This window comes from Balaenoptera musculus, chromosome 18 (genome assembly GCF_009873245.2).
Source record: "Balaenoptera musculus isolate JJ_BM4_2016_0621 chromosome 18, mBalMus1.pri.v3, whole genome shotgun sequence".
Classification (NCBI taxonomy): domain Eukaryota; kingdom Metazoa; phylum Chordata; class Mammalia; order Artiodactyla; family Balaenopteridae; genus Balaenoptera; species Balaenoptera musculus.
In genome coordinates this window covers 15,558,327-15,571,734 of record NC_045802.1, presented here as the reverse complement: position 1 = coordinate 15,571,734, position 13,408 = coordinate 15,558,327, and the positions used below count along the sequence as shown (strand labels likewise).

Here is a 13,408-nt window from a genome sequence, read left to right as displayed (position 1 = left end):
TAAGCCTTTCACCTGCATTTTAATCTTTCTGAACTCTATTTTCCCTAATATAAAATGAGGGTGTTAGGCCAGGTGACCTTCCCAGGGTTTTCCAGCTCACAAGTTTTATGAGGCTGCGAGTCCTCTGTCCACAGGGGTTCCCAGGGAAGCCCGAGTCCTAGTACAGACTGGGGGTGAGAGTGGCCTTTGGGGTCACCGATGTGCAGGCAAGAAGGACAGGTTTCGGGGAAGTGAAATCAGCTTTACAGAGGAAGAGCTGGATGCCAGGGCCTAATGTGTAAGCATGTCGATCAAGCTCTTCACAGCAAATCTTCCATTACAACAGTTTCTAAAGTTGAATTTTTATGCTGTCGATTGGTAACATACATCTTTTGACATCACCTGTAAAAAAGAAGCACGGGCAAAAGGTCACGTGTTTCCTTCTGTTTGCAGGCAAAATGCATTATTTTACAAAGTTGTTGTTTTATTAGCACCTCTAACGGGAACTCTGTTGAACAGAGATTATTCCTACTTTCTCCTTAGTTTGTTTTCATTCTTGGAACTGCAGGAAGGGATGTGTAAAAGAGAGGAAGCAGGGAGAGGGGGTGAGTCCGTGCTGGGAGCCCACGAAACCATAGCACACATTGACAGAGTTCACAGAAATTAGATAAAATGCTTTTGGAAAAACCTAGTTTGTCTAGCGTTTTGAAAGAATTTCTAGAATTTCTAGAACAACAAGTTCATTTAGTCACGTGTTCCAGCGCCTTAGTTTGGAGCTCTTTTTGTTTGGCTTGGTGACTGTAGCTCACACCCACCCTCCCACAGGGCGACGGGCAGTTCTAGGCTGTGGGACCTCTGAGGGCCTTTCCATTTCCCTCGTGGGTCCTCAAAGCCCCTTTGCACAGGCTTTTTCCCCGGGGCAGTGGCTCACATCTGAAATTCACATTTGCAGCTGCTCTGCTTTCCTGCCACAAAGAGTAACCAATTAGAATTAAAAGCAAATCATATTTTGTAAATTTATTACCCGTTGAGGCAGAAAAGGAGTTTTCTAAACTAGTGTTTGTAAACAGAATTATTTCCGCTCCCTCAAGATGCACACATGTAACCTCAGTCTTAAGTATGTTCCTTTGATTCTTCTTAATGATGGTGAAGCCAAAAAGTGGTTTCTCCAGCTGGCAGTGGTGTTGTGTGCAGAGTTATTTTGCATGAGATTCCTTTTCCGAGCCTCAGTTTTCCTATTTTTAAAACGGGGCCAATAATACCTGCCTTATATAGGGCTCTTGCAAGGATGGAATGAGACATGATGTATTGAAAGCCGTTTGTAAACTGTTAAGTAAAATCCACGTGTAAAGTATGAAGGCCAGGGGATCCTGAGCAGGATGTATTCAGCTTAAGTTGCTGGTTTTGTTTTATTCCTGGTTAAACACAAAGACCAGAGTAGTCTTAGAATGCCCAGCAGAAAGTAAGGTGCAGCAGTGATGGCTAGAGTTGTGGCTGAGAGGTGGTGGTCTCCACGTACACTGCTGGGTGGGCTGGACGGAGCCGGGTGGGAGCTCAGGTCTGAAGGTGGGATTCAGGAGGGCAGGGGAGGAGGGGAGCAAACCGAGGGCTGGACCCCCAGGCCATTTTTTCAGCCCAGGCCTTGGGGGACCAAAGAGTTCGTTAGACTTGACAAGAGGTCTAGTTCTGCTCCCTTGGTTTTCTTTGTTGGGGCTTCTAGTAGACTGGAAGTTTACTGTAATAGACTGGTGCTCTCTAAATGTTTTTGTAAAAATCACACCCTTTTTGATGTTACGTTTATTCATTTATACTATACCAACATATTGTATATATTGCATAATGCATTTGCTCATTTTTATTTACTTAATTTGTTTTGAGGCTGGAACAGACAAGCTTTTTTACTCAATGGCTAAAGGATGGAGAAACGGAACTTAGTTCTCAAATCAACTTCTCCATGCTCATTTTTAAAAATGAGATAAAAATGTAAAGTAGGTGAAAAGTGTAAAGATGTCTTCTTGCACGTCGATGGCTCTCCGATTATTGTTTAGACATCCAGGCTAAGTGCGTCCAGGGAAGGGGCAGTTCCTGCCCTGTGTCTTCAGGGTCTCCGGGGCCCAGCCTTGGAGCGTGGCTTCTTGCAGCCAGGAGGGCGGTGGGCCCGCAGAGCTCAGTCACAACGTCCCCCGAGGAGACACACCAGCCTGTGGCCTTGGAAGTGGCCCTGCTCTAACACCTGCCGCTGCTTCCCCGCCACGCGCCAGCTGAACGCGGAGCGCGGGGCCCGCACACGAGGCTCGGCAGCCACCTTGAGGATTCTGAGAACGTGCCCCGTGCCCGGCAAGCGCGTTAACAGACCAGCTGTATATCTAAATTCCTTCATTAGCACCTGCCCACAGCAGACACTATATCTAGTGCAGAGAGAAAATATCTTAACTACTACCGCAAAACTGGTCTATTTTCCCAGTAACTAACATGTAAAAGCCTCGTCTTAGTGGGAGCAGTACAAGGTACGATTATAAAGAAACGAGACCAATGTTTGTAATATGGGTGAGTCTCTAAAACACAGACATGTTATCTTATAGGTGCCATTATCTTAATAATAACAGCGGCCGATATCGATTGAGGTAAGGACATCTGTTATCTCATTTAATCTTCACGACAACCCCATACATGTAGGACCTATTAATCCATTCAGCAGATACTTGAGTGTCTACTTGGTGACGGAGCTGTGAGGATACAGCGCACAAGAGGACAGCCCAGGTCCCTGAGCTCATGCAGCTCACAGGGTAGTGGGGAGCCAGACATAGCAGAGGCATGACTGTGGTGAGTAAATCAGGTCCTGTGTTAGCTGCAGGCTGGGATGGGGTTCTCAGGAAATGCTTCCGGAAGGAAGGGACACTTGGGCTGAGACAGAAGTTGGGGGTGGTGGTGACCTTTGGCGGGAAAAAGTCGAGGCTCCTGGACAGTCCTTTGTACATCATTTTTTGTCCCGAGTGGCCATTTAGGTGGACTTGTTCCTTCCCCAGGTAGATCATAAAACACCCGGAGGGCAGACTCTGTGACTAATTCCTTCTGACGTCCTTCACTGCACCCAGCATAAATCAGTCCCAATAAAAGTTACTTGGCATGAATTGGTACACGAATGGATAGAGAAGAGATGGGGAAGGCATTACACCTTCCCTGTGATGTTTTTGGGATGTCAGTCAACAAACGTTCATTGAATGTATCTTGTGTGTAGAGCATCTGTTAGGGGCTTTGAGATGAGGAAATAAAAACACGCGCCAGCCCCTTGCCCTTTAAGAAGCTTGGAATCCGGTCTGTAGAGTGCACAAAATGAACACCCGAGCATTCGAAACAGCTGGCAGAGCAGGTTGAGCAAGCCAGGGTGCACCGCACCGGGCGCCGGCTGCCCCTTTCCCCCACACGATCCACGGGCTTCCACTGGGTCAGGCTTCCCCAGAACCCGCTGCCCTGCTCGGGGTGGCCAGGCACGCGGAAGGCGAGGGAGAGTCGAGGGGCAGGCGGCCGAAGGGCGTGTGCAGAGGAGAGCCAGCTCGGCACCAGCGGCAAGCCCGGGCTGCGGAGACTCCGGCTAGTGGAGGGGCAAGTTGCTGAGTGGTCTTTTTCTCTGATGGTCTCATGCAGAAACTCGGGATTTAGGTAAGTGGTTTGCAGTGCACGAGTCTCCTGTCCTCTCACCCTGCCTCTCTCCTCACGTGATAACTTGTTCGTGGCCGAAGAACTGAACAGCTCAGAGCACTGCTGGCCGCGTGTGGCTCTCTGCACAGGTCACAGGGAACCGCACTTTCCCTGCGTCGGCTGTGTCCGCCGCATCCGGCAGAGATTTGCAGACATAACATCATTAATAGCGACACGTATTTTTACAAGCTTTACCTCTTCAACACCCTCCACTCCGATATCCCCCATTGGAAATCATAGCTTCTTTAATGTCCTGCCGGCTGTGTGAAAAACAGGAATTTATGTAACAAGCCCTGCGCAGCAAACCTTTTCCTGTTCGGAAAAAAATTTTTTAATTGTTGGCAAAGTTAGGAGACAGCTCTGTTGCTCAAAGAGCGACCTGAAATGTCCTCTTAGGAAAATATGTAGCATAATGTTTTGATAAGTAAGGGATTGTTCTACACCCACTCGCCCCCACCCAACCTTTTTTTTTTTTTTTTTTTTTGGTAAATCTAAATGGTAAGTCAGCATATGTCCCATCCGAGCTAGTGAATGCTTCCTGAACTTTTTAAAGATTTCATCATGACAGATTCTTCAGTCTTGTTAGAAATGTCTCCCAGGGACTTCCCTGGTGGCGCAGTGGTTAAGAATCCGCCTGCCAATGCAGGGGACACGGGTTCGAGCCCTGGTCCGGGAAGATCCCACATGCCGCGGAGCAGCTAAGCCCGTGCACCACAACTACTGAGCCTGCGCTCTACAGCCCGCGAACCACAACTACTGAGCCTGCATGCCACAACTACTGAAGCCCGTGCTCTAGAGCCCGCGAGCCACAACTACTGAAGCCTGCATGCCACAACAACTGAGCCTGCGCTCTAGAGCCCGCGAGCCACAACTACTGAGCCCCTGTGGCACAACTACTGAAGCCCGCATGCCACAACAACTGAGCCCGCGCGCCACAACTACTGAGCCCCTGTGGCACAACTACTAGAGCCCGTGCTCCGCAACAAGAGAAGCCACCGCAATGAGAAGCCCACGCACTGCAACGAAGAGTAGCCCCCGCTCGCCGCAACTAGAGAAAGCCTGTGCGCAGCAACAAAGACCCAACGCAGCAAAAAAAAAAAAAAAGGAATGGCTTCCAGGCAAAAATAAGATTAAAAAAATGTCCCCCAATTGCAGTTGCAAATGATCTGATCTAATTATGTGAATCACAGAGCTGTGCCACCCCCTCCCCCAGGCAGTACAGACAGCCAGGAAGCCACTATGTAGGAAGATCTTTCCCCTTTATCATTAACTAAATGTGACAGAGACAGGAGTCAAGCTTCCTTTCCTCCAGAGATTTCATCGTCGCTTATCTGTGTTTCTGTTGTGTTCAAAGAACAAAATAGTCATGATGGAATATTGGGAGCACACAGTGTGTGCGTGTGTGTGTGCGCGCGCGCGCGTGTGTAAGTAAAACCTTCCCATAGGGTTTGGGGAATCTTATGGGGATGAAATAGGACATTGGGGAATTGCAGTGCTAGGCCTCTTTTAGGGGGTTCTTGTATGTCCACAAAGTCCTCAAAGCCGGTCTTGAGTTGGGGATAGATCTGTAGGTGAGAAGGAAGAGGAGAATCTTGGCAACAGAAGAAAACCCTCACAGCCATCCACTTACACACCTGCCCAGCGTCCAGCCTGGAAGTCCCCATTCAGGGCCGTGGCTGACCCACACTTGCCTGGGCCTGGCAGAAGGGCTCGTCACATAGCTGCTGTGTTGCAATCCTTGGGTGGAATGTAGTACAGAGGGTCAGAGGGCGTTTTGAAATGTGGATTTCTCAGCCTTGACTGTCCGGCCTCACTGTGACTTTTGCATCTCCTTTTAGAAAGTGAGATTTTTTTTCCTTTGTGTTCTACCTCCTTTTAATGAGGAAAATTGTGAACTCATAGTCTGTGTTGAGCCCCGGCCTGCCCTGCTGTGTGCCAAGGCTTTGTTCTGGCGCAGTGATTGGCACTCAAGCATGTGCGTCCCACGGCGATGGCGTGAGGGTGTGGGTGTCGTGGCTGCATCCTGGGCGACCACAAATCCAGCCGGAGCCTTTCCGTGGTCAGGGAGGGGCCGCAGCGATCCGGGGGGCTTGGTCGCTGAGCCTTGCATTCAGTCGGCAGAGGAAGCCCGGGAAGTCTGGGGGCCACGCATACAGCGCACACAGCCCTGCTCCAGGTCCCCAGGTCCCCGCCCCTGGACTTGGGATCAGGGCCCTGATGACGGAGTCTGCTGCGTGCCCTGTCCTGTGCTGGGGCAAAAAAATCTGTCAGAGAAGCTCCCTCCTCCTCGGGAGCCCCCCTTTCCTTGTCCACGTGTCCCAGAGGTTCTCCAGATGCTGTCAGTCTCGCCGTGTGTCCAGTAGCGGAATTGCATTCGGGCTTCCTTGTTTACCGCCTGGCTCCACGGCTTCTGCTGGAGCTTGCAACTGTCTCTGGCTCCCGTTGCAGCGTGTTTGGAGTGGTGGGTTTGTGTTTGCGATACCCGTAAGCTCCTACCGACACACCAGTGACTAGGAGGAGGGAAATGGGCTCAGAATGGGCGGTGCCTTGGGCCCCTCCTCCCCAGCCCCCAACCAAGTTGGGATCTGACACCTTCTTCTTGGTGACCGCTTACCATGTTGCACACACCACTGAGCATTTGACCTACCTTATCTCGTGGAATCCATAGAACAGCCCCAAAGGGGCTGTAAGGTACATGGGGGCCAAGCAGTTTCCCAAGGTTTGTAGCCAGTGAGTAGCAGAGCCACCTAAGTGCTCCAAAAAAAGTTGATTTTCTTTACGAACTGCCCCAGGGGGCATGCGATTTAGTTGTGGAGCCGTACTCAGTGGATCAGAGCCACCAGCTCTCTGTCCTCTCCACCACTCCTTCCCTCCCAGACCGGCTTTTTGGCTGGAGTGTAACCTCTGACGGGTGTCAGAGGCTGAGTTAGTTGGTGCGTGCTACTGGTTATTGCTGGGAGGAGAGGGTTGCAAACAACATTTGAATTTAAACTTTCCTTTCTTTCTTTCTTTCTTTCTTCCTTCCTTCCTTCCTTTCTTTCTCTCTCGTTTGTTTTGGCAGTTTAACTTTCTAAAGTTAAACAACAACAGCCCAGTTGTCCTTATATTCACCTATATCTGCCTAATGGACTTTAAGGATGTAAATGAATCGATGTCTTACTAGTTTTCAGGCTTTTAATTCTTGACTAAGAATATATCTTGCTTCCTTTCTTTCCTTTCCGTGACCACGTGGGCCCCATAATATAAAACTTTCGACAGTTAGACTAGATGGCTGTGTAAGTGGCAAATGTGCCGTCCGAATAGAATTAGCAGTAGTTCTAGGCGTGATAGAGTGGAAAGGGGTTTTGATAGCACTTTGTTATGGAGTGCTATTTGCGTAGCAAATCCAAGTGGTTTTAAAACCAGTTCCTGTAATTTCCCTGCAAAATAGAGCTATATAAAAGAAGGTGTTTATAATAATGCTCATTTAACTTTGTCCCCTTGTTAAATTAAGACACAGATACTGTTTTTAAGATACGATACTGTTGTTCCTTTACTGATTTGAGCTCTCGCGTAGTGACTGTACAGGTTGAAATCTATACCGTAAACTCTTTCAAAACTTGACTTGTCTTCCATGTGATATGTGTCTCTATTGAATAGTGAGTGGGTTTTCCAATTGGAGGAGTATTTCTAACATGGTGTTTTGCTTTACAGAATTCAATTCGTCATAATCTGTCCCTACACAGCAAGTTTATTCGTGTGCAGAATGAAGGAACTGGAAAGAGTTCCTGGTGGATGCTTAATCCCGAGGGAGGCAAGAGTGGGAAATCGCCCAGGAGAAGAGCCGCATCCATGGACAACAACAGTAAATTTGCTAAGAGCCGAGGCCGAGCTGCCAAGAAAAAAGCGTCCCTGCAGGCTGGCCAAGAGGGTGCCGGGGACAGCCCAGGGTCTCAGTTTTCCAAGTGGCCTGCAAGCCCTGGCTCTCACAGCAATGACGACTTTGATAACTGGAGTACATTTCGCCCTCGAACTAGCTCGAATGCTAGCACTATTAGCGGGAGACTTTCTCCCATTATGACTGAGCAGGATGATCTCGGAGACGGGGACGTGCATTCTATGGTGTACCCACCGTCAGCGGCGAAGATGGCTTCTACTCTGCCCAGTCTGTCTGAGATAAGCAGTCCTGAGAACATGGAAAACCTCTTGGATAATCTCAACCTTCTGTCATCACCAACGTCATTAACTGTTTCAACCCAGTCTTCGCCGGGCACCATGATGCAGCAGACGCCATGCTACTCGTTTGCGCCGCCAAACACCAGTCTGAATTCACCCAGCCCAAACTACCAAAAATACACCTACGGCCAGTCCAGCATGAGCCCTTTGCCCCAGATGCCTATGCAAACGCTTCAGGACAGCAAATCGAGTTACGGAGGCATGAGTCAGTATAACTGTGCACCGGGACTCTTGAAGGAGTTACTGACTTCCGACTCTCCTCCCCACAATGACATCATGACACCAGTTGATCCTGGGGTGGCTCAACCCAACAGCCGCGTCCTTGGCCAGAATGTGTTGATGGGCCCTAATTCGGTCATGCCCGCTTATGGCAGCCAGGCATCTCATAACAAAATGATGAACCCCAGCTCCCACACCCACCCTGGACACGCTCAGTCAACGTCTGCGGTGAATGGGCGTGCCTTGCCCCACGCGGTGAACACCATGCCCCACACCTCGGGTATGAGCCGCTTGGCCCCAGTGAAGACAGCTTTACAAGTGCCTCTGCCCCACCCCATGCAGATGAACGCTCTGGGGGGCTACTCCTCCGTGAGCAGCTGCAACGGCTACGGCAGGATGGGCGTTCTCCACCAGGAGAAGCTCCCCAGTGACTTGGACGGCATGTTTATCGAGCGCTTGGACTGTGACGTGGAGTCCATCATCCGCAACGACCTCATGGATGGAGATACGTTGGATTTTAACTTTGACAATGTGCTGCCCAACCAAAGCTTCCCACACAGTGTCAAGACGACGACACACAGCTGGGTGTCAGGCTGAGAGTGAGCGAGTGAGCAGGTAAGAGCGCCCCGATATCAAAAGACCTTCTGAAAACAGGACATAAAAGAGAGGAACCCAGTACCTTGCCTTGTGTCCGCCATGGTCGGGGCTTTTTGGATGGCAGCTGGCCGCCCCTTGCAGAGAGGCATCTTTGATCATACGTTCTCCGCCCCTTTCGCAGCTTATAAATTTTCCTTTGGAGCTTAAACATAAGGAAGCTTTTCCTCTAACTGCTTTAAAGAGTTTCTTTCGACAGTTAGACTAGATGGCTGCATCTTTTTAGTAACTCGTCAATAAGTGAATACATTTGATACAAATCAAATGCTGAAGGGTTTTTTAAAGTGGAATTTTCTCCCACTGAGTGATTTCAGAGCTGTTTGAGAAAGTCCAGCTCTCCCTGCAGTGTGTCTGTCACCCTAATGTGTTGAGTTGATTTTAATTTGGCTGTATATTCAATGAGTGTGTGTGTGTGTGTGTTTTCTTTCCTAGGCTACACTTAAAAGTACTTCAGATTGTCTGACAGCAGGAACTGAGAGAAGCAGTCCAAAGATGTCCTTCACCCTACCTTTTCGTTTTCTTGATTAAAAAAAAAGAAAAAAAGTGTTTCTTTTTTTCCTTTCGTCAGACTTGGCAGCGAAGACACTTTTCCTGTACAGGATGTTTGCCCGATGTTTGCAGGTTACGTGCTGCTGTAGATAAGGACTGTGCCATTGGAAATTTCATTACAATGAAGTGCCAAACTCACTACACCATATAATTGCAGAAAAGACTTTTGGATCCTGGTGTGCTTTCAAGTTTTGTATATAAGCCGTAGCTACAGAATTGTATTTGTGTGCATTTTTGTTTTTTTAAATATTCATTTAGTCCAAGGAAAGTTTCTACTCTTTTTGTAATACTGTGATGGTCTCATGTCCTTGATAAGTTAAACTTTTGTTTGTACACGACCTGTGTTCTGCTGAACTGATGAATGACAAAGAACCAAGCTCTCCATTCTGCACCTCCATTGAACAGCTCTGGACCTGTTCACATTGCCACATAATTCACAGGAGAACCAACAGCCTGTTGTCCGTCTGCTGAATTAATGGACTTACCAAAACTCTTTTGGAAAAAAATAAAAAATAGAAAATAGGTTAAACGCCAGCCTTGTACAGGTCTTTTCTTTCTTTTTTTTTTCTGTTTTGTTTGTTTGTTTATTTTGTTATTTGCAAATTTGTACAAACACTTAAATGGTTCTAATTTCCAGATAAATGAATGATTTTTGATGTTATTGTTGGGACTTGAGATCATTTTTGGAATAGATATTGAACTGTAATGTTTTCTTAAAACTAGAGTCTACTTTGTTACATAGTCTGCTTGTAAATTTGTGGAATCCCAGATATTTGAAGCAGCATCCGTAATTTTCATTTTGTATTTCTAACTGGATTAGTACTAATTTTATACGTGCTTAACTGGTTTGTACACTTTGGGATGCTACTTGGTGATGTTTCTGACTAATCTTACAATCATTGTAATTAGTACTTGCACACTCAGCATTTCTGGCCCTATCTTGGCAGGAGAGTGATGTATAGTTATGAACATTTTGTGTTTCACGTTTAGGAGAACTTGATACTTTTTTATGTATGTGTTTTTAAAAAATTCCATCCGCTTCTACTATCCTTTGAATTAAGCATACCACACAGCATTGACTCTTCTGATTGATGCCTGTGTGCTCTTTATTTCAAATACTCCTGGCGGGGGGCCTCGTAATATTTGTAGATCAGAAGGGGAGATCCACCTCTAAAACAGTGCTCCTTTCTCAAGCTGGGGGTTTTGATCAACTTAACCTTTTTGAGTTGAGCTTCAGCAAAAGTTTTCCCTCGTAATACTGTGCTCTTCCTGGTCTAGGTGGAGGTTGGTTTTGTAGCTCTGCCTTGAAGAATTAGGTCCACACTCATGCTTCATCCCTCTTTCCCTCTGTCCTTGGGTTACTTGGCACACTGTGGAAGGCTAAGTCGAAGCAGGGAATTTTTAAGTGGGACTTGAGTGATTTTTAGAATGTTTTGTGTTCATGAGTGCAGATGGCTACCAAATGGAATAGAAGTTGCTTAAAAATTGGGGCAATGAATTTGAAAACCAACAAACGAGCTGTAAGTTGTATATTTGAATTTATCTTAAAAAGCCTTAGCGTAAGTTAAGAATTGGGGAGTTTCTTCTGCCTTTAGCAACCCAAATTATAATTCTGATCATTATGTTGTAATATTGATATTTTCCAATTACCTGTACTGATAGACCAAGTTAATTGGCTTTGCGTGCCACTTAATCCACCGGTGTGTTCAAGTCATGTGGAATGCTCAGAATCCGCACAATAAAAGGAACAGGTGCACAAAAACGTTCCTCTGGCCTTCTTGAGAAGGCCCTGATTTCTGTGAACCTAGCCCACTTCCCACTTGCTTTGTCTCGCCTGTGAGTTGCGTCTCTGTCGCCTTGGTTTTTCCTCCGTGTTTAACAAGAACACGGGTGTTCTGATGGCTCTCTCCTCCAGGAGACAGGCTCTACTGTAAGCTCCCACAGTGACTTCTGTGCTTCTGGAAATTAAGCAGCCGCCTCTCTAGCCATCTTCCTTGTTGGCCACTCCAAAGTATGTCTGGTCATAGAAGCCCTAGTTCTTCTGAGCAGTGCCTCCTGCACACGTGCTAGAGCTCGCTGGGGCCAGAGCGCTCGTGTTCCGCTCTGTGTGCACCTGCCACCACTCCCCGCCTCCCAGGCATCGCACGGTGAGCCTCCCCAGCCGCCTTGTTCACTGAAGAGGCAACCGTAGCTACAAATCACTGTTAAAATCTTACTACTTCGTAGAGTGACTTTTAAAAAGATGTTGCTTCCTCTTGAGTCTGTGTAAATATCTTTTTTTTTTTTTTTTTCCTTCAAATTTTTCTTTGTGTTGAAATTCTAACAAGAATCCTGGGTAGCTCTCCGGGGTACAGTGAAGTCCAGTGAAAAGGCACCTTGTCTATTTTGAAAACAAACATTATGTGACCTCTAGTAATTCTTTTTCTGTAAGAATACTGACTTTCTGGAGTAATGAGTATATCAGTTATTGTACATGATTGCTTTGTGAAATGTGCAAATGATATCACCTATGCAGCCTTGTTTGATTTATTTCCTCTGGTTTGTACTGTTATTAAAAGCATATTGTATTATAGAGCTATTCAGATATTTTAAATATAAAGTATTGTTTCCGTAATATAGACGTATGGAATATATTTAGGTCATAGATGTGTTACTTGGAAAGTTCTGCTTTGACAAACTGACAAAGTCTAAATTAATTAGCAAATGTTGTACCCCAGTGAGCAGTAAATCAGTGAAACATCCCCAAAAGAGGAGAAAGACACTTAAAATGGAAACCATTCCCCCAAAATACACGATTTGGACTACGTTCAGCTGCTGGATATATGTCACCAGTCCTCCCCTCCCACCCACCATTCCCCAACCCCCAACTGGAAATTCTTAACATTCAGCTCCTAAGAGTTCTTAATTTATAACTGACTTGTAACCAAGAAGTTTCTCTTGTGGGTTTAGTTTGGGAGTAACCATTCGGTAAAAGTTGCAGTGTGGTTTATGCAAACAGAACAGCCTAGCATTACTCTCGGCCTCCTCCCTGACGGGGGCCGGGGGTGACAGCCTGGCAGCCTGGCCAGGTACGGCCACGTCCATCCCGTCAGGACGCAGTCGCTCCCGCCCACGTTTCACTACTCGCGTTTAGTACCAGGTTCCACGTTCCCGTTCCCGTACTCTCTGAGAAGTGCCTGATGATGCTGATGTACTTACAGACACAAGAACAATCTTTGCTGTTACTGTATAAAGCCATAAATGTACATAAATGATGTTTAAATGGTTTGGTGTCATTCTTTTCTAGTTGTGCAGAATCAGCTCTTTATTAGGTTTATGGGGGGTTTTTTTGTTTTTTTTGTTTTTTTGTGTTTTGCTCTCACGTGAGTTAAAACCTTGTCAGCCACGGTGCCATGGTTTATTCAAATCTGGTATTTCTTTGTGGGGGGGGGGGTGGGGGTGGAAACAGTCCCTCTGGGACCAAACTTTAGTCCCCAAGAATTGAAGAGCAAGTAGACTCACTGGTAACAAACCACCCTGGAGCACTTCATCTGTGGAACGTCTGACACTACATCTGGCACAGAAATGACCAGGCATATGAGATCTCATGTTGGAGTAGGTGGAGCTGAAGGTAAAAACACCTGAAGGGCAGGCTGGGGAGGGCCCTGGCTAGGAGATCAGCGAGCAGGGATGGGTGGTGTGGTGGGAGCAGTGGCTTCCCAAGGCCAAGGCCACGTGAAGGGGGGGCATTGTGTTTTCCACTCAGTGGCTGCAGATTGAAGTTTCTTTGTTTGCTTTTTTCAGAAAATGCCCGAGGAATGAGCTAGGATTAGATTAATGATGGTTAAATCCAGGATTAAAACCAGGATTAAGTCCCGTCTCTCCATGCTTCTGACCCTTTTGCTAGGCAAGGGAACATCCAAATGAGTTGGAGTAGGAAAAGGGAAATAGGTCATTCTCATGTTTATCTGTTTAGACACTGGAAGATCAGTCCAGCTTTTAGGGTTTTTGCTTTTTGTTTTTTCCTGCTTGCCTTCCAGCAATGGAACCCTTGCTTTAAAAGACACGATAGTCAGAAGCCCAGAGTGCGGAACAGATAAAAGCATCTACCCCC

At 46.9% G+C, this 13,408-nt stretch overlaps 1 protein-coding gene across 1 annotated transcript in view; it reads left to right on the top strand.

Moving 5' to 3' along the window:
* Nucleotides 1-12,581, top strand: part of FOXO1 (forkhead box O1) — a 92,343-nt gene extending 79,762 nt beyond the window's left edge. The window contains exons 2-3 of the mRNA XM_036831653.1: nucleotides 7,372-8,727; nucleotides 9,199-12,581. Of these exons, the coding sequence (XP_036687548.1) occupies nucleotides 7,372-8,709 (1,338 nt within the window). The 3' untranslated portion in view covers nucleotides 8,710-8,727; nucleotides 9,199-12,581. The remainder of the gene's footprint in view (nucleotides 1-7,371; nucleotides 8,728-9,198) is intronic.
* Nucleotides 12,582-13,408: the final 827 nt, after the last annotated feature.